Consider the following 19,348-nt stretch of genomic DNA (forward strand, 5'->3'; position numbering starts at 1 on the left):
AAATGGGTAGCAGCGAAATGTCAGGGGCACCTGACGAAAAGCTACTAACAAGCTTAAGAGGAGGAGGGAGGAGGTCGGGCACCAACCGGAATAGGCTCTGGCTTGATTAGCCCCATAGCTCATATACAGACATGGTCTCGTACCCAGACCTTTTGCGGCAAGGTGGTTGTAAGATCCTACATTTCAGTGACAGTTACACGGGGTCATGTGTAGGTGTGTTACACGGTACGATCTGGGTACCAGATTAGTAGAAATATTACCGCTTTTTTCAACAAGCATTACATCTTGATACAATGAATACGTTTCATAAATAAAGAATGGGGCTGTTGCTAAGAGGCCATATTGTTTCTTATCGCGGTCATAAATTATGGATTATATACATATCTTGTTAAATTGAATTTTAACGAGTTACCAGCTATAAAGCTCGCTTATAACGTTTCTACTCATGATACTCGAGTTAGAATCAGGGAGGCCGCTATCGGTTCTTCCCACTTAACGCAAGTGCGGTCAATCGTGCTTCTTTTTCCATCTCCAAGGTTTTAGCTCTTTGTTTCGTATTTTTTTACCGAAAAAGTGCACGTTTTCGCGAGCCTTTCTTGAGTTTCTTCTTCTTTTATTCAATTAAAAAGCAAACTTCGATGGGTCTCCTCTTTGTGTTTGACATCTGCTTTCTCGTTAGCCAATCAAGTAGTTCGACTTTTTCGAACCATTAATGTTGCTTTCGAAAAGTTGTAAAAATTGCGAAAAGTCTGTAAATTACTTAAAAAAAGAAAAAAGTTTGCAAAGCTGGCAATTATATTTTATGGGAAAAAGAAGAGCAAACTTACTTTCAAAAAAGAAAGGAAATCAGCACTCGAAAAGCAATTGTAATATTATAACTGAATTAAATAAGAGCTTTGAATTATAAATGATTAATTTTTTATTTAAGTTGTCGTCCAATGAGGAGTAGTCTACTTGCTCAGGAAAACAAATTAAGGAGAATTAAGGGAGAGCAATTGAATTGCAGATCATGTCTATCAAGCGAAGAAGTTCCTCTTGGAAGAGCAGTGCGACAACGCGGAAATAAACTAGAATGGCTGTATTACGGCTGGTCCAGTATTCCATTGTGACTCTTAATATCTTCCTCGGATTCCTGATTGTCCTGACAAAAGGGGACTTTTGCGGATGCGTTTTCGAAACTCAACTCGGTGAGTTAAACCTCAAACTGCCCGAATTTGATTCTCAGGCTTCATTTCGAATACATTCAGGTGAAAAACATCAGTTCTTTTTTTATTTCACCTTCAGACCATGCTTTATTAGGTCACGTTATGTACACGACTGTTGTTGTGGACGAGTTTGAGTGTCGGTTAAAATGTATGGGAAATAAGAGTTGTAAGTCGGTCAATGTTTATCCCGGTGACAGTACTGGACAGCGCATCTGTGAATTAAATAACAAAACACGGCAGTTGAAGCCGAGTGATCTTGAACGGAAGAAAGGATCTACATACTATGGCTCTGTTCAGGTAGGTATTAAGTTTTAAATTTATCGTGGTTACTTGCCAATATGCCAAAGTTACTCGGTTAATTTATTTTGTTTTGAACGTGATTAACCGGCGTGATTTAAATACAGTCATACTGAAGATCGATGCAATCCTGATTGAAGAATTGATTCATGCTAAGCGTGCATATATTAAGTTGTGGAGGCACGGAGGAAGCCTCGGAGAGCATGAGAGAAGCGAAAGAGTTGCTCGAGACGAAGCCAAGAGCAATTCTGGTTCAGCCAGAAAAAAGGAGCTATGTTTTTTTACACTCAAAAGTTTTGAGTGTAAAAAAACATAGCTCCTTTTTTTACGATCATCCAATTTGGCTGTTGAGAGCAAAGACAAAATAGGTGTCTTCATTTCGTTTTTCATATCGAGCTTGACACAGTATTGACCATTTTTTTAGGTTACGAGGTAGAGAAGTTCGGAACTTTAAATTTTGTTTTCTCTTTATCGGTCTTAAAACTGAGAATGACAAGGAAATTATCATTTAATAAGTGCAGACATATTGTTAAAGGTGTTATATACCTATATCCGCTACGTTTCTGCGAAGATGATGTGTTGAAACACCAGTTGGCTATATCACCTATTCATACTAAGTATGGAGCCTGATGCAAATTATTGGGTAAGCTTCATCTCTTAGCCTCAAGTTAATTACGTTTTTGGCGCGTTCTCGGTATCTGTATCAGTTTTCTCAATAGTTCTTTAGTTTGAAAAGATTCTACTATTTTGAACGATTATTCGTCATCATAGAAATTTCATGCTATCAAGAGTGGCCAGAGCTAAATGGGTGTTATCCACTTTTGTACAGAGTTATTGAAGAAAAAAAGTTATGATGGGTAGATTTTTTTCCTCTTAATGCAGTGTTGAGAAAACAAAGGGAAACAAATCAATTTTCCTTTCTTTTGTTTTAATTATGTTAGGCTTCCTGCATGGATGTTTCTCGTGAGCAAAATCGACCCGCTAAGAGCGGTCAGTGTCATCCGGGATATCATGGAACACTCTGTCAAACGCGTAAGTATTCAGAAGATTTTGATGGTTATGTATCCCCAGCTTTTTAGACCAACTGCAAAATGATTACGTACTGCCTCCTTTTGACAGCTCGAGGCGTTGGATAATGTTACTGATTGTGTTATAGATGAGTCATGACGTTAGAGGAACCTGCTGAGAACAAACTTAAACAAAATATAAAGTGGCGAGAGAAGACATGTAGAATCTCACGAAAAGATGCGCACCTGAAGTAAAAAACTGTTGTGTTCCGGTCTGGCTGGCCGAAGGTCAGCAACTATAACAAATTTAAGACTCCAGAAAGTCTCCATAATGAACTCTGGGACCAAAATGTTTCACCTTTACGCAAAACGTTTTTCAGAGATACCCTTAATATCCACCCAGAGATAAAACTAGCATCCCAAACAATACTTAGACTCCCCTTTTGTTGCCACTGAGACTCAGAATGAAACCAAGACTCCTGATCTTTGTAATGAATGCCTTTATATTTATGGTTGTACATGTGAAAAGGAAAATTAGGGGTAAAAGTATTCATCCGCAGTGAGGGTTGTGCTGATCCAGGAATTACACCAAGCACATGTGGTATCGCCTACATCAAAGTGAATGGAAAAGATTATTCTCCACACACAAGAGGCCATAATGTGGTTGTTATCAGCGCTTTAACAGGTAACAAAGTCCAGGCTTAGTACTTATCGTCCCTCGAAACGTTGGAAAAAATTGAGGAAAATTTTGAGATAAACTCTAAAGAAACTTGATAAGATATCAGTGGCCAGCTGATAGTTCCAGGCTGAAGACGATACCACCAGTTATCTCTTTTCTTTTCTTTTTCTCGATTGTTTCTTCTCACTGAGATCCCAGTCGCAGACAATATACCGGCATCCTCTGCAGGTATGAAATAGAAAAAACCTCGAGTACTTCCGCAGTCCCATATTTAAACGACCCAGAGTTAATTTGTATTTTATAATCAACTTGCATCATCACTTTTCTGAGGTGAAATGAAATAGGTAATCAACCTTACCTCTGACAATTTTCCCGAAAAAGCCTACCTAGCCTGATCTGCGCTCATACGCCAAAAGGTAACACCGCTGTCTCGCTATCGACTCCATCGTCTTAATTAAGGATTAAGATGTGCTCGGTTCAAAGGCTGCGGTATTAACTCCGGTTCGAATAATTATTATTTCGTTAATATTTCTTTACAATGTACATACTCGTTGTAATCCTAATTGTAGTGGAAAGGAAACATTTGGTCCCCTTTTCATTTGCAGGTACTGTTCTAAGAGCAAAAGGGTTTGACACTCATGGGAATAGTTCCGCTGGTAATCACCTGAGAGACTTTCTTAACGGCATCAAAGGAAAGTATGTACCATGTTTGAAGCTGTAATTTCACCATCATAAATGTGGCGTCTGATTAGTGAAAAATCATCGATCCCAAGTTATATTACTCCAGCTGTACTTTTTTATATTTGCAATCTCTTTAAAGAGATATATTTTTCTATTTTTGGAAACTGTTCGGGATTGCTTCCAATGTCGAACGCATAAACATTTGTCCGCAATAACTTCCATCCGAAGCTGAATCTGAGATATGCCCATAAAACGAGATTCAGATAATCTGTGGGGAATCTATTTTAGAATGTTAATTTATTACCAAGTAGAATATTTCTTTGCTGCGCTTTTTTAGCAATAAAATACATTTGTTTTCTCATGGAAAAATAATGTTTGCTCCGATTGCAGAAAAATCATTCTGATCGCCATTCAAGATGAAGGCTCGATATACATATCACCAGCGATTGACGCTCTAAAAAGAGTTGGGGCTACTGATGACCTCCTCAATCTGACAGAGCACAGAGGATCTTTTGCTTTGCTGGGATTTGCAGGTGTGAACAAACCATCTTGGATTGCACAACAAAATGCCAAGGCAGGAAGGGGACCCAGTGAGATATCTCTGACAATTCCATCATCTACAGGTATATCTTCGTTGAGCTAACCGCCTCCCGGTTAGCTCAATGGATAGCGCACTGGACTGTTGTGCAGGAGGTCGAGGGTTCGAGCCCCGGCCGGACCAACACTCAAGGTCTCAAATAATTGAGAAGATTATGCTGCCTTTCTATAACATCAAGAAATGGTTAGATATTCTAGTCTTCTCGGAAAGGGACGAATAAATGGAGGTCCCGTCTCCTCCATGGTTAGGGGTAGGAGACTTTAATTTCCCACGCACGAGATTACTGTGTGATGTATGTCCTCCCCTGGGGTGGGATGGGTGGGTTGCTGTCTTGCATTTCATACATGAACATCTGGGTAACCATGCCTCACGTAAAGACAATAAACTTCATTGATTGATTGATTGATTGAATGATAAGCGATGGAACATATTTCTCCAGGCTCCATAACGAGATGCCTTTATGACACAACAAGTTACATGCGGGCCTTGTAACTAAGCAGGTCTAGGCTCTCTTGCACTGATATCGTTGTGTGATGATTACCACGCTAAGATAACACCGCATTTCCTTCTGTAGCTATCAAAGGCTTATATTACAATCAGCCTGGCCACTCCTGCAAAGACATCCGGGACTCCGGTTTCTTTAAAAAGGACGGAGAGTACTGGATCGACCCTGAGAAGAACGGAAAGCCTTTAAAGGTCTACTGTGACATGACAACTGACGGGGGTAAGGCGAAAATGCTACAGAATGTTTAAAAAAAGAAAAGGAATCTGATTGATAATTAGTTTCTGAAATTCTACATCATGAAGCAGCCATCATGTTTGATGCACAAAGAACTAACTTCATGTTGGCTTCGTATTTTGCAGGAGGCTGGCTTCTTGTATCCAACGTTGTGGTGGACGACCCATCCTCGCGAGAGCTTTGGATTGAGTCGTCCTACCGCGAAATCAGCAACTGCCACAGCAACAAAACTTTGTTCATCACAGAAATTGCCATGAAAGAACTGAGAACGTACTTGTCTTTCACTCAACTGAGATTCCACTGCAGTAAACAGAAAGGACGCACGTTCCATGTTACCACGGCTGCTAACAGCACTGGTGAAGCTGTAGTCCAGTACTTCAGTAAGCAGACAGATGCACGTCCCTTGGCCTGTGGATCGTTCAACCGAATGAAAGATGATAACTCTAGAACGGCTGGACTTTGTAACCAGTGGCAAGACCAAAGGTGGAGTATACCTTCTTTACGGGAGGGAAGATTGAACGATCATGCTAATTATGTCCCAAATCTACATCACTGGTTTTTGACTCCTGGAGGCTCAAGATGGGAATGTGACGACTTTAACTTTCGAAATAAAGAATTTTTTGGATTATCCTCTGGCGATTTCTGGAAAGTTTTTGTCCGTTGAGACCTAGCAACAGAGATATCTCACGTCTTCTTACACTAAGAAGTTTTATTTAAAGTTGATTAAAGTTTCCTAGCTTCAGGTATTTTTTAACGCTATCATTATCATTACTTTCAGTATTATTATTATTTTTATGTTATTGACAATAACTTTTCTATTGTCACTGACTTCGGAATGACCTTAAAATTGTGTTTACCATTAATGTTATTTCAAGAACGAGTATACACGTTGTTCGTTTGAAGGTTTTGTTTGTCCATTTATTACTCTGTTTTGAGTTGTAGTTGGTTTGGTAGTTCGGGTTTGCTTTAAATAATGATAATGATTTATATAGCGCATGCTATATAAATCATTATCATTATCATTACTTGCTATGGACTGGATCATGAAGGAAACAACTAGAGAACAGCGAAATGGGATCCAGTGGAACTTATTGGAGCAACTTGAAGATCTAGAGTTTGCTGATGATATCGCCCTGGTGTCAAGTAACAACCAACAAATGCAGGACAAAACAGCACGGCTAACAGCTAATTCCATCAAGTTAGGCCTGCATCCGAATGTGAGTAAGACCAAGGTTATGAAGGTCAACTGCACCAACAACAGACCAGTTAAAGTGAGGGATACCATCTTGGAGGAAGTAACATCTTTTGTCTACCTAGGCAGTGTAGTCAGCATCGACGGAGGTTCCGATGAAGATATCAAGGTCAGGATAAACAAAGCCAGAGTAGCTTTCAATATGCTGAGGAAAGTGTGGTCCTCCCATGTCATCTCACGGAGAACCAAATTTAGAATTTTTAACACCAATGTCAAAGCAGTCCTCCTCTATGGCTCTGAAACGTGGAGAACAACTAACCAAACGTCCCAGAAATTGCAGACCTTCGTCAATAAGTGCCTTAGGCGAATTTTAAAAATCAGTTGGACTGACAGGGTAACGAACGAGATGCTGTGGGAATTAGCAGGCGAGGAACCAATCATAACTCAGATCTCAAAGAGAAAGTGGAGATGGATAGGTCACATCCTAAGGAAACCGGCTAACAACATCACCCGGCAGGCACTACGTTGGAACCCTCAGGGCAAGAGAAAGAGGGGTCGTCCCAGGAACTCCTGGAGAAGAGGTGTAGAGTCCCAAATGAGAAACTGGGGCCACACTTGGGCCACTTTAGGAAGATTTGCCCAGGACAGAACCCGATGGAGGACGGAAGTGGTTAATGGCCTATGCTCCAACCGGAGCTAAGGGAATATATATATATGCTATATAAATAAACGTTACGATCGCGTGCGGTTTACAATAAGTATAAAACAAATATCATAAAATTAGCAGATAAAATACCTTAAAATACTAAAGTCACTTGATCCAAAATTACAACTGTTGCTTTTTGAACAAAGTAGTTCGAGGTAATTTTATAAAATTAGTTCACTAAGAAATGCAAATTTCACTACGAAAACTTGGAATAGGAATACTGAGACAAGTTTGCTAAAATATGTAACAAAATTGTTAAAAAACATTACAGCATGGTTAACGTAGCTGTACATGATGTACGACATTTTAAAAAGATAACTGAATTCAAGTACATTTTGATACTTTTCTGGCGTAAAGTAAACCTAAATCTTAAGTGATTTTGAATCAGTTCATTTGTAAATATTTGACATGTGGATGATTACGCACACAGTTTTAATTCGTCAATAGATGTTAAGTATCTTTAACATTATCCTTTATTGCATAATCTTTATAGTACTTCTTTTGCATTTTTTTATCCCATTGCAATGGTTTCTGAAAAACCCTCAGTTTACGGAACCAATAAAGTTGTTATTGATTTTCGGAACCAATAAAGTTGTTACTGATTTTCGCTATTGCATAAATAGCGCTATCTACTGCGAGGATCGTACATCATACATATCTAATACCGCAGTTCAAAATATATGAACTTCATATATTCATTGCATCTCAAAGTTGTTATTGTTACTGGTTATGGATCGAATGCCCGACATATTATCATCCTTTTTAGAAATGATGCAAAATGATTGAAAAAGGAATGACTTAGGTATTTGCCAATTATTCTTCTAATCACCTCGCCCACACCAATTGGGCGCATCTCACCGTTACCCTTGTCAAGCGGAATAAGGCGACTGGCCACGATAGGTTCGATGGTCAGCGGATCAGCAAATTCCGTGCACAGTCTTCTTGTGAGTGTAGCTATAGACTCACATAGGTTGATACTTGATCTCTTAAAAGACTTGCATGCCAAGATCCTCTTCAAGCCATTGGTGTCCACGCCCGAGGGGCCGCCAGACCCCTTAGTTCTTAATCCAGCTTCTCTCACAAGCTCTTCATTCATTCCTTGAAACACCAAGTCAGGTATATCTTCCACAGGCCCGAACAACATCGACCCTAGCTTGGCCCTCTGCGCATCAGGGTGTTTTTCTCTCAGTTGTCTCACAACATCACTGGTCAGCGGTAATACTCCTCCGCTATCATCCTGACTGAGATAGCGCAGGGCCGAATTAATCTGACCCTCCATGACCAACTTTCCAAAAAATGCGAGCTTTATTTGGTGGATCATTCTTGTTCAACTTTGATAAACGCCGTTGGATCATTCTCCCTTCGCGTAATAGGGACTCAATCTCGCCATTTCTCCACAGTATTAATCGTTTCTCAAGACATTCTTGATGCTCCTTTGCTTTCGATCTCTGACCAGGCTTTTGTAGCGCAACAGCGAGAAGAACAATAGCGGCTTTTAGCGCAAGATGTTGCATGGATGATCCATTGTTCCAATCGTCAATGTGCTTCGTTAACTGGTCGATAAAGTCGCGACCATTTTTACCGTATGGAACTATGAAAGTGTTTTTCTCCAAGTTGTTACTTCATTGCATGCATCATCAATCGTAGCAATGGTGATTGTTATAATTTCTCGGTTGGAATTTCGGCCCCAAATAACCGATACTGGCAAGTTGACAGTCTTGTAATTGGGTAAACACCCTGGAACATCATCAGACACATCCGGCCAATCACCCATTGTAACTCTGCTTTCCTCTGGGGTTTACAGTGGCTCTGCGTTATGTAAATTCAAGCCTCTTGTTGGATAATTAGCATTTGCATTTTCCCTATCCTTTTGGTTGTTTTGACTTTCATTTTCAACATTTTCCTTACTAGAATATTCACTTGTAAATGTGACATTCCCCAGATCCTTGACTCTTCTCTCTCTGATGGGTAGATCTGTTTCATTATCTCTTATTTTCTCTAGCCTCGAAGCTTGGTCCCGTAAGTTTTGGCTCTTCAAATGTAAGTTCTTATATCCCATATCATCCCACAACTCTTTCATAACTCTCTTCCTTCCACTCTCATTGCAAGGAGGATTCTCCGAAGAAACAAGCCCCAGCGCCTTTTTCTTGCACTCCAAAACATCTTTGTTCATTTGTTCTGTCCATTTTACTTTCAGCTTTCTCGCCTGACTTGAAATGGCTGGTAGCATTTGAAGCTATTTCGATAGTTTTGCCTTGCTTCTCTTGCCAGGAATAATCAGCAGCGGATAAATCCTACCCTCGTATACATTTCCTTGGTATAATATACTTTTAAAAAGGCAGTAGAGAGGATATAAAGTTAAAAACATTTGCGGAGAACACGTCAACACGTCCGCACGTCAACAAGTCACTTTTGGGTAAATCATGTGACCCGATCCGCCCGGCCCCACTCGCGCAATCCCATGGAAAACTAGAATGAAAGCTGACGTGTGCAGGGTCGGATGGGTTGACGTGAGCTGGTCCGGAAAAAGCTGTCCGCCCCTAATGCACTTACAGCTTTGTTGCCGAAAAAAAAAACACAAAAACAAAATATTTTTGTTGTTGCGACAAAAGGAGTGACATCAGTGAACAAAAACAAGAAAATAAGTTACGTTTTTCGATAAGCAGCGAGTTTCTTGTTATGAATCAAAAGAAAAAAAAAGGAAAATCTTTTGTTGTAGAATCTTTTTTGTGTTTTTTTTCCGGCACGCACCAGTCTATCGCCTCCTATTTATGTTAGAAAAAAAAAACATTTCAAATATTCCGAAACTTAGTCAGTGGTCATATAATAAAATGCTTATTGATTGATTCAGGTCGGGTCGCACGGGAAAACATTTGGGTCTCGATCATGACACACGAACCTCGCTGCGCCCGGTCCACAAGTCATGACCGTGAGCCAAATATATTTCTGTTCTTCCCTCTTACTCAGTCAATAAGTACAAAATTTTTTATTGGACATAATCTGTTCCTAGAAGTTCTCAGATTTCCCCGAGCTTCCTTCTCGGAAAACTGTTCGCATCTCGGAACAGATATTCTCTGCAGCGGACAAGTTATCGAAGCATATCCTCGCGCCAAAAGGAGGCTATTGTTTATATATTCGTACTCGATTTGTTCTTTATTTTTACTCTTCTTATTGCATTTGGATAATAAGTTACGATATTTGATAATTCAGACGTGCAATTTTTCCTGACATTATCCCGACAAAAATGTTCTAAGTACTTTCTGGACAGTGTTTATTATTCATAATTTAAACATTTGTTAGCCAGTTATGAGTAAGTTAATTCATAGGACTCAAGACTTCATTGCAAAGTTGGTATGTTGAGTTAAACTTTTCATTTGAATTTCCTTTATGCAACCCAAAAAAACAGCAGGTAACTTCTCTTACGCTTCTTGTGAACGCAAAATACTCGTTATTGACCAAGCGTGAGGTCACGATGAGAGGATATTAACAATGTTTTCTTTTTCTGTTCTGGGCCATCTTGCCCGCTAGAGTAGCCAATCAGAATTTAACATTCGCTCCATCTCGCCCGTAGGTGATGCCAGCTATATCATAAAGAGGGAGACATCATTTCTATGGAAAGTGTGGGCTTACAAACGCGTGCATTTTCATTCGTGAGATATCATTTGCGTGCCTGTTCGAGAGTAAAGAGCAGGTGGTGTTCCCTCCAGAGCATGTAGTATCGTAAGTCGACCTTACATATTCCTCAAAACAAAAGCCACTCTGTTGATTTGGCAAATTAGATTACCAATGACGATGATGAAAGTTCAAACAAAGTCTTCTGTTAATGCAGCCAACAAAAGAAATTTCCATGCAAGCTGAAGAGCAATTAAAGCGATGGATAAAAAAGAATTATGAATTATATATCATTCGTATTTCAATTGTGTGTGTCATTTTAATAACACGCCCTGCTTACAGAAGAAGGCAATATCAGAAAACCTTTATGCAACAAGAAATCTTAGGAGCTCCACCAGGGAAAGATAAAACCGCCAATTTTAGTATAGCTATCATGGGGCTAACCCAGTTTGCTATTATCGCCATAAACATCCTTTTGGGAATCCTGTTTGTTCGGGCAAACACAGACTTTTGTGGAAGCGTTTTTGAAACTCGAATCGGTGAGTAAATACTTAAAAAAAAAACAACAAAATGGATATTTATACTCTCTTTCTATAGATAGTAGGTATTAGAAAGTACGTCCTTTTGTCTTTCAGACCATGCCTTGGTAGGTAATGTCATGCACACCACTGTCGTTGTGGATGAGTTTGAATGTCAGATAAAGTGTATGGGAAATAACAGCTGTAAGTCGATCAATGTTCACCCCGGTAACGGTGATGGAAAACGTATCTGTGAGTTGAATAATAAAACACGGCAAATGAAGCCAGGTGATTTTAAAAAGAGGAAAAGATCTACTTACTATTGCTCTGTTCAGGTAGGTTCTAGTTTAGGCCGGGAACAATTTATGTTTTGGAACTACTTTTATGTACTGATGAAAACTGAGAGTTTGATTTGCTATTGGCTCGAAAGTAGCGCATACTTCGTAAGAGAATATCAGGCAGCTAAACTGTCTGACAAACGTTTCTCCGTGCGGGTCTTTGAGACTACCTCCATCATTTTGCAATCCCGGTTTTGCGACAACCTGAGTAGGGTCTGTTTTAGTGTTGAGATAAGTGCGAGGGCAACGTCAAATTTCCTTTTTTTGGAAAAAACGCATATCAAGCGTCTGAATATTGATAATGAGGAAAGAAGCTTTATTCACTCTGAACAACGATCAATCGCAGAACGGGAAGAAGAAAAGTTCACCTTTCTGTTTAATTAATCAGGCCTCCTGCATGGATGTTTCTCGCGAACAAAAACCAGCAACAAAAGGCGGCCAGTGTGATCCGGGATACAAAGGGAGAAACTGTGTAACACGTAAGTACTGAGGCTATCCTAGAAATAATTTTACTTGAGACATTGCCAAACAAAATACATGACTATTAAGAGCTACGCAGCCGGAAGTAGCTTGTCAAATGAGGACTCCTTTAAAACTCATTGCCAGACAGTTATATTCAAGTTTCCTTATAACTTGATTCCCTTTTCTCAGAGTCTTAACCTTTTAACTCCTGAGATATGATTGTTAATTCTCCCCTCTAGCTGCTGCAAATTTTTTTTGTAACTTAGTTAGGAGAAGTTCGTGTTGGATCAAGACAACAACTTCTACCTGTTACGGTATTTCAACAACCGTCAGAAAGATACAACTCGTACGAACTCAACTACTTTATCAGCTGACGAAATAATCTTAGTACGAAGCGATACCAATAACCAATACAATAACTATCCTCTATCCTAGAGCCCTCTATAAAAACTTTAACCTCAGTGTACGTTTTCATAAAACTCGGAGAAGCGCGCGACAACAGTGCGCGTACATGACACGTTCTGTCCACTTACACGGCATGACGTGTTAACTGTCCCTCTAACTGTCCAATTACGAGCATGATACGTACACAATACTAACAGTGCTCAAATCGTGCTGTTGAAAACCGATCACGTTCGAGAATTTCGTTATAGTTCTAATTAATATAAAAATAGGAGCAAATGAATCATCGCTCTGACGAAGGGCTAACGCTCGAAACGTCAGCTTTTTTATTCGTTACGGTGGCCAATTTACAAATTCAACTTAGTTGATATAACAAACTTACATTGTGATAACCGTCTGAAGTAAGGGACATGCGTAAGTTGACAGGTGACGAACAAGTATCTCTTCTGAGGGGAGTTGCAAAACTGACATCTTTTTCACTCGGATTGGGAAACTTGGGTGCAGGGGGAATTTTCTTAGAAAAAACTCCTTTTTTTCATTTTTTAAATTACAATAAATTTGCTGGTTTTCTTTTAGCTCGTTATGTACTGCATCTCCTCATCCGTAGCGAAGGTCGCGGGGATCCAGGAAGGTATTCATCACGTGGTACTGCTTCCATCAAAGTGAATGGAAAGGATTATTCTCCTCGTCTAAGAGGCCATAATGTGGTCATTTTAAGCGGTGTATCAGGTAACATATGCAGGACTCATTGTTTGGGGAGAGTGGAATGTTAGTATGGAAGAAAGAGTGAAACGTTTCTGTCCAGCTGTATTCTTGATTACATGGTTCGAACCGATCCTGTGTCTACATGACTAGTTTTTCTTAGAAACATATATAGGAACCATTTTCTAAGAAAATCGGTCAGAGTTTGGAATCAGAATTTGGAAACCCTGTCATCTTAAGATTTTGTATAAGAAAATCTCGTCAGGAACTTTGAAGAAAGGTTTGTGCCAGTAAAGGTCAGATTTAAAAATGATTTCACAAAATCATTGTAAAGCTTCTTTTAGTTAAGTGAAGGACCAGTAACGCTTCCAGAAAGAATAGCAATGCTTCTTATCGCTCCGACATGTAGAATTTAGGCTTGATTGAGAAAAAAGGAAATTCTTAGAACTTCTTCTATTTTTTAGGCTCCTTTCTCGACTCGAAAGTATTTGATACTCACGCCAGTTCTGATGCTGGTTATCGCCTGAGAGACTACCTCAACAGCATAATTGGGAAGTATGTAAAATTTTGAGACGCCATAAGAGGTGTACTAGTATTCGGCAAACAACAAAAACAAAATAAAACGAAGCATTTGTACAAACATCAGTTGTATAAACAAACACATAACACTTACAAAGTCATAACGGGCTGAATAAATAAGTTGATTAGGGACGGACTATTATTTTTCTGGAGGGGGGTATGAGAAATTTTCTTCTGCAAACATTTTTTTTTATACACATACGTCTCTACAAACATTTTTTTCCCAACATCATGTTCGTGCAAACAATTTGTTTTCTATTATATTTTCAGTGATCTTTTAATTTGTGCTAAATATTACCATTGCCTTATTGAACTATTTTACGAAGAACGTGATCAATAGTACTGTAGTCATTTTTTTTATGTCGATATACGCTCCACTCATTTTTTAGAACGTTTGGCGGCTACTGACGCAAATAAGAGGCATACGACACAATTAATTCCAACTTTTTTCAATAAATATTCAACTATTTTCAGATTTGTTATTTGCTTAATACAAATTAACCAAATTTTTTAGTGCCCAAATTGTGTTAACTTTTATACTAATGCTTTAATTTGTTACTTCATTTTTTTTAATTTCAGTTTTAGTAATAATATTTTTTAATATCTTATCTGACTTCTCTGCAAACATTTTTTTTAACCTATCACGTTTGCAAGCAATTTATTTTGTCGTTTCAGACTCTGCAAACAGTTTTTTTTTCAATATTTCTCATACCCCCTCCATAAAAATAATGGTTCGTCCCTTACTACAGAATAAAATCCCTTAAAAACTTGAATATGCCTCTCAAGACAAATATTTCGCTTTTCTATATCAAACCAAGTCACACAGTTTTTTTGGTTGTTTCGTCACTTATTTAGTTCTTGCATCTCACACTTGAGCAAAGGCATCTTAAGAAGATAACGAAGATCCGCAGATCTCAATGGACAGAATATGCTGTATGCATTTCGGTGGCAGCTTACGCTTAAACAGAAGACATGAGAGAATGAAGAAGCCTCGAAAATTGTATACTATCGAATTAACAAATTCACTCTGCTTTTTTCAGAGTGGTTTTATGATATACTTACTCTTAGTTGCCTTTGGAAACTGAGAAATTATCTCAATTCAAACCGCAGTAAAATCGTTTTGATCGCCATTCAAGATGAAGGCTCAAAGCACATATCACCAGCGATTGACGCTCTGAAAAGAGTTGGCGCTACTGACGACATCCTCGACTTGACAGATTACAGAGGATCTTTTGCTTTGGTGGGATACGCAGGTGTGGACAAACCAACTTGGATTGCTCAAAAAAGTGCAAAAATGGGAAAGGGACCGAGTGAGATATCTCTGACGATCCCACCGCCAACAGGTACATCGTCATTTCATAAATTTCCCGAAGTAACAGTCCAGTGTTTGAGTTCAGCAGGGCGGGTTATCCTGAATAGGGCAGTTGTCAGTGGCTATGACATGCGTTTTAGCAGACTACGTGGGAGTTTCAACATCCTTACACTGATTTTTACTCTCATATCCCGCAGCTCGGACAAAAAAAGAATCGCTCTCGTCTCTCGCTCTATCTTGAGGTGGAGGGCACTAGCTCACCACGATAACTTAACTTTGAGAATGAAAGCTGTTTTCCACACTTAATTTTGGGAATGAAAGCTGAATGATATGAACTTTCTAGGCACCGACATAACGAATATTTTAAATTTTTAAAGGTGTCTTGATCGTTCACAGAACAGATAGCTCTAGAAATTCAACGACCATCCTAATTTTGCGTACAGTTTGTGTCATTTCTTTAAATCTTTTTTTCTCATGAAGAATGAAAAAAGGAACGTATTCGATCAAACCGGGCATATTATCATATCAGGGAATAAGGATAAATTTATACAAAATTTATTTCACTGAACCCTTTCAGTCACTTGTGTTCTGAAACTGGCGTGCAAATCTAGGTAGCTTTCATGGAGATAACTGCATTTCTTTGTATAGCTATCAGAGGCTTATACTACAATCAGCCTGGTCATTCCTGTACGGACATCCGGGACTCGGGTTTCTTTAAAAAAGACGGAGAGTACTGGGTCGACCCTGAGAAGAACGGAAAGCCTTTAAAGGTCTACTGTGACATGACAACTGACGGGGGTAAGACGTAAATGAGATTGCGTAAAATGTTTTTAGTGCATAAAGGACTACACAACGACTCATATTTTGGATGTAATGCTTAGGGTACAAGCATTATTTTTCTGTCGTTTAGTTGCGTGATTTCTAAATGAATTTTTTTCAGGAGGTTGGCTTCTTGTTTCAAACGTTGTCGTTGACAGCTCCTTGACGAAACAATTTTCAATTGAGTCGTCGTACCAAGGAATCAGTAACATTTACAACAAGGCCTTGTTCCTTACTCAAAATGCCATGAAAGAATTGAGAACACACCTGTCTTTCACTCTACTGAGATTCCACTGTAGTAAACAACAGGGACGCACGTTCCATGTGACCACGGCTGCTAACAACTCCGGTGAAGCTGTGGTCCAGTACTTCAGCGGTCAGATGGATGACCAGCCGGCTGCATGCGGCTCATTCGCGAGGATGAAGGATGACGACTCGAATTTGGCTGCAAATTGTGAGCAATGGAACGACCAAAAGTGGGGTGTCGTAAATTCAGACAGAACCAGCCGATTATATAATACCGCTGCCTTTGTTAATGGAAAATATCACTGGCGCTTAGTGCCAGGGAACCCAAGATGGGAGTGCGATGATCACAACCTGGAAGGTGAAGAGTTCCTTGGATTGTCTTCAGGAGATTTCTGGAAAGTCTATGTTCGTTAAGGACTAGAACAATCTAAATTAGTCTTACCTGTTCACGTTTTCCCGAAAACTGAGACTTCATTTGGAGTCGTTATCATCAAAATACTTCAAATCTCACGTACGATTAGTAAAAATTTGTAAATCGTTTCGTTTGAGTTCGTTCTCTTATTTCAATTTATTATTTAAGGCTGGGACCTCATGCACGAGTTACGGGAACGATGTTAAATACTAATAACGACTACCATCACAAAGAGTTCGAATCAGACTAAGACTTTGTTCCGACTTAAGCCCAGACTTAAAAAAATGGTTTTAATAATTGTTCGTATATGAACTTTCTGGCTAAGGTCTTTCTTACTCCAATAGTTCAGTTCTTCTTCCTTAAGTTTTACCTTTTTTTAGATTTAGTTTTGCAATATTCATCCTTTTATGCTTGAAGTCCTCTACGTTTGATAATTAAATGCTCGTTTGATTCAGGTAATTTTATGAATTTCATCCATTTAAAGACCTGTATTCAGAAAAGTAGACTGACTATGAAACAGGAATTTGCAGTTAATGATGTTTTTGCTGCTGAAGGTTTTTATTATTGATGTGAATGTCAGCGTAATTTTGCAGAACGTTCGTAATTTCCAAAGGTCATGGTTCACTGAAATTCAATTTGTGCAACTGGAACTGCTGTCATGCACCTTTTCTGTTCATTTCTCTGGTTTCAGATTCAAACTCAATATTTAACATCAAATACTCCTATGCATATCAATTCATTTATTGTTATCACTTACATGTAGCATTGAATGTATGTTTGGGTTAGTATCGATAGTCTCCTTACTGAGGATGCTGTCAGGTATTATTGTGAATAATGAAATAAATATAACAACCGTACGATAATTTCTCGTACATACAGAATAATTACATGTAGGTATTGAACTGAAATTTCAATAGAAGTACTTAAAAGCCCATTATAGTGAAGACAATCCGACGAAATATGACCATCAATAACATCTCCTAATTAAGGATTTGTTCTTGAAAACACACACCCTCGCCTTCTTTTTTCAGGTAGAATTATCAGTGAATGCCCTTTATTTCAAAACTTTAGAATTAAGCTTTAAATTATACATGTGTCAGTTTTCGATCTGGTTTCCGCGCCGAAAGCAGTTGGAAAATCCCAAAGGACGCAATTTTCGAGGAACTGATGTGTATATACATATGTGATGATTGAAAAGCTCCAGGCCCAGAATAGAAAGGCGATAAGAGAATCTGTTTTGCGATAGCTCTGTTATGGCTGACCAAGTTTTCTGTTGTGGCTCTTCACATCCTCTTAAGAATCCTGTTTGTCTTGGCAAACAATGATTTTTGTGGAAATGTTTTTGAGACTCAAGCTGGTAAGTGAAAACTTACATTGGAAATAGAACAATTAATCCGCATGCTTTAATTTTTTTAAGGGCATTTATATTAAAAGAATTTATTTCAGACCATGCCTTAATCGGTCACGTTATGGAAACAACCGCTGTTGAAGACGAATTTCAATGTCAGTTGAATTGCATGAGAAATGACAGTTGGAAGTCGGTTAATCTTCATCCCGTTGGCAAAAACAGAAGCCGAATTTGTAAGCTAAACAAAGAAACACCGGCGGCAGATCAGGGCGGATGATTTAATGCCGATGGAAGGACTCACATACTTTGACTTTTTCCATGTCAGTTGAAAAGTCCACGGGTAATTTTTTTAATCGATATTCACTGGGAACGAAGACAAAAAAATAGAAACTGAAAGATTCACTTTCTCTCACCTTGCGACTATTGCATAAGAGAAGCCGCCAATGTTCAAGTGGAACGTCGCGGGGGGGGGGGGGTGGGGGGGGTTGATAACATCTAGTAAGCGTAATCACAGTTTCAACTCCAGATTTAAGCCACGAAAACGAATAACAATCTGACCACTTCAAATTTAAGTTTAAAAGTGGTTTATACATATCTGATCCGCTATATTCTCTTGAGACAAAGACAAGGAACTTCGGTACAAGATGTTTCCTTTAATGGGTGCCATTGATCAGTTTCAGCTAAATGGAATCTTAGCGTGTTCTTTACACCTGGGTCACACTGATTCTACGTTCTTATAAGAAGGTTCATATAAAACAGATGTTGAAGCTTGTTTGTAAGAACTCGTGTTACTCGAAGACTTAACTCTGGTGGGAAGCAACTTAAACTTCTTTCGAACAGACAACGCCAGATCCGCCTTCTCATTAACAAACCAAAAGAAAAGGGAAAAAGTTTACTCGGATCTTACTTTCCCATTGTAGCTATCTTATATCAATGGTTACCAGCAACGGAATGGACGAATTGAAAGTCGTAAGTGTCACCCGGGATACAGCGAAAAAAAGTGTCAGACACATAAGTGGTCAAAACATTATACAAATATTAATTCAAGTTGAGGTTCTGGTAATTTTAATCCCTGACCGAGACCATACACTATCAATGTAATACCAAGCAGACAAGTGATGATCGATGAGGATACAGAAAAATGCTGGGTCGGGGATTACTCATTGATCCAATACCGTATTCTCCAAACTAATATCATAAGGATTGTATGGTAGGTGGTAAAGAGAACTAATAACGACATCTAGGAGACAAAGGGCTTAGCCAAAGTTAAATCTTTCCTGATTCCAAGCGGTAGACTCTTTATATCATTTCAAAAAGTTCAATTTTAAGCTAGCATATTCGGTTTTTAAACTGGCAATTTGCCTCCCCATCACCAAACAACAAATTTACCTTGTTTTGCCACGACTCCAGCTGCAATTTCGTTTAAGTTATCTTCACTTCTTTGAATCAACGTGAAAATATCATTTAAATCATGAATTCAAAACTTTTCATATT

At 38.9% G+C, this 19,348-nt stretch overlaps 3 protein-coding genes across 6 annotated transcripts; all 3 read left to right on the forward strand.

Moving 5' to 3' along the window:
- Window positions 1-1,010: 1,010 nt before the first annotated feature.
- On the forward strand, window positions 1,011-7,723 carry LOC148721572 (uncharacterized). Of its 4 annotated transcripts, none has more exons than XM_088735063.1 (8): window positions 1,011-1,187; window positions 1,285-1,502; window positions 2,444-2,534; window positions 3,039-3,194; window positions 3,794-3,884; window positions 4,260-4,492; window positions 5,042-5,191; window positions 5,332-7,723. In XM_088735063.1, the coding sequence occupies exons 1-8, from the start codon at window positions 1,073-1,075 to the stop codon at window positions 5,868-5,870; spliced, it is 1,593 nt and encodes a 530-aa protein (XP_088591189.1). In that variant the 5' UTR covers window positions 1,011-1,072; the 3' UTR covers window positions 5,871-7,723. The 4 variants fall into 4 exon arrangements, with proteins under 4 accessions (XP_088591189.1, XP_088591192.1, XP_088591190.1 ...); XM_088735064.1 differs by having other exon boundaries at window positions 1,035-1,187; window positions 1,403-1,502; XM_088735065.1 differs by lacking the exons at window positions 1,011-1,187; window positions 1,285-1,502; window positions 2,444-2,534; window positions 3,039-3,194 and adding an exon at window positions 3,398-3,416.
- LOC148721573 (uncharacterized) lies at window positions 6,238-7,384 on the forward strand. The gene is made up of 2 exons (XM_088736937.1): window positions 6,238-6,567; window positions 7,376-7,384. Exons 1-2 carry the CDS (start codon window positions 6,238-6,240, stop codon window positions 7,382-7,384), a joined length of 339 nt encoding a protein of 112 aa, XP_088593063.1.
- Window positions 7,724-11,366: 3,643 nt separating the features above from the next.
- On the forward strand, window positions 11,367-17,953 carry LOC148721574 (uncharacterized). The gene is made up of 7 exons (XM_088735098.1): window positions 11,367-11,569; window positions 11,961-12,051; window positions 13,013-13,165; window positions 13,603-13,693; window positions 14,828-15,060; window positions 15,678-15,827; window positions 15,970-17,953. The coding sequence occupies exons 1-7, from the start codon at window positions 11,375-11,377 to the stop codon at window positions 16,506-16,508; spliced, it is 1,452 nt and encodes a 483-aa protein (XP_088591224.1). The 5' UTR covers window positions 11,367-11,374; the 3' UTR covers window positions 16,509-17,953.
- Window positions 17,954-19,348: the final 1,395 nt, after the last annotated feature.

Source organism: Stylophora pistillata, chromosome 10 (genome assembly GCF_964205215.1).
Source record: "Stylophora pistillata chromosome 10, jaStyPist1.2, whole genome shotgun sequence".
Taxonomy (NCBI): Eukaryota; Metazoa; Cnidaria; class Anthozoa; order Scleractinia; family Pocilloporidae; genus Stylophora; species Stylophora pistillata.

Bases quoted from the DNA above. Each gene is read 5' to 3' on its own strand.
- LOC148721572 (XM_088735063.1), top strand. From the start codon at position 1,073: ATGGCTGTATTACGGCTGGTCCAGTATTCCATTGTGACTCTTAATATC. The intron at 2,535-3,038 runs GTAAGTATTCAG...ACATGTGAAAAG, and splicing joins TGGAACACTCTGTCAAACGC to GAAAATTAGGGGTAAAAGTA. The intron at 3,195-3,793 runs GTAACAAAGTCC...TTTCATTTGCAG, and splicing joins TGTTATCAGCGCTTTAACAG to GTACTGTTCTAAGAGCAAAA.
- LOC148721574 (XM_088735098.1), top strand. From the start codon at position 11,375: ATGCACACCACTGTCGTTGTGGATGAGTTTGAATGTCAGATAAAGTGT. The intron at 12,052-13,012 runs GTAAGTACTGAG...GTTTTCTTTTAG, and splicing joins AGGGAGAAACTGTGTAACAC to CTCGTTATGTACTGCATCTC. The intron at 13,166-13,602 runs GTAACATATGCA...TCTATTTTTTAG, and splicing joins CATTTTAAGCGGTGTATCAG to GCTCCTTTCTCGACTCGAAA.
- LOC148721573 (XM_088736937.1), top strand. From the start codon at position 6,238: ATGGACTGGATCATGAAGGAAACAACTAGAGAACAGCGAAATGGGATC.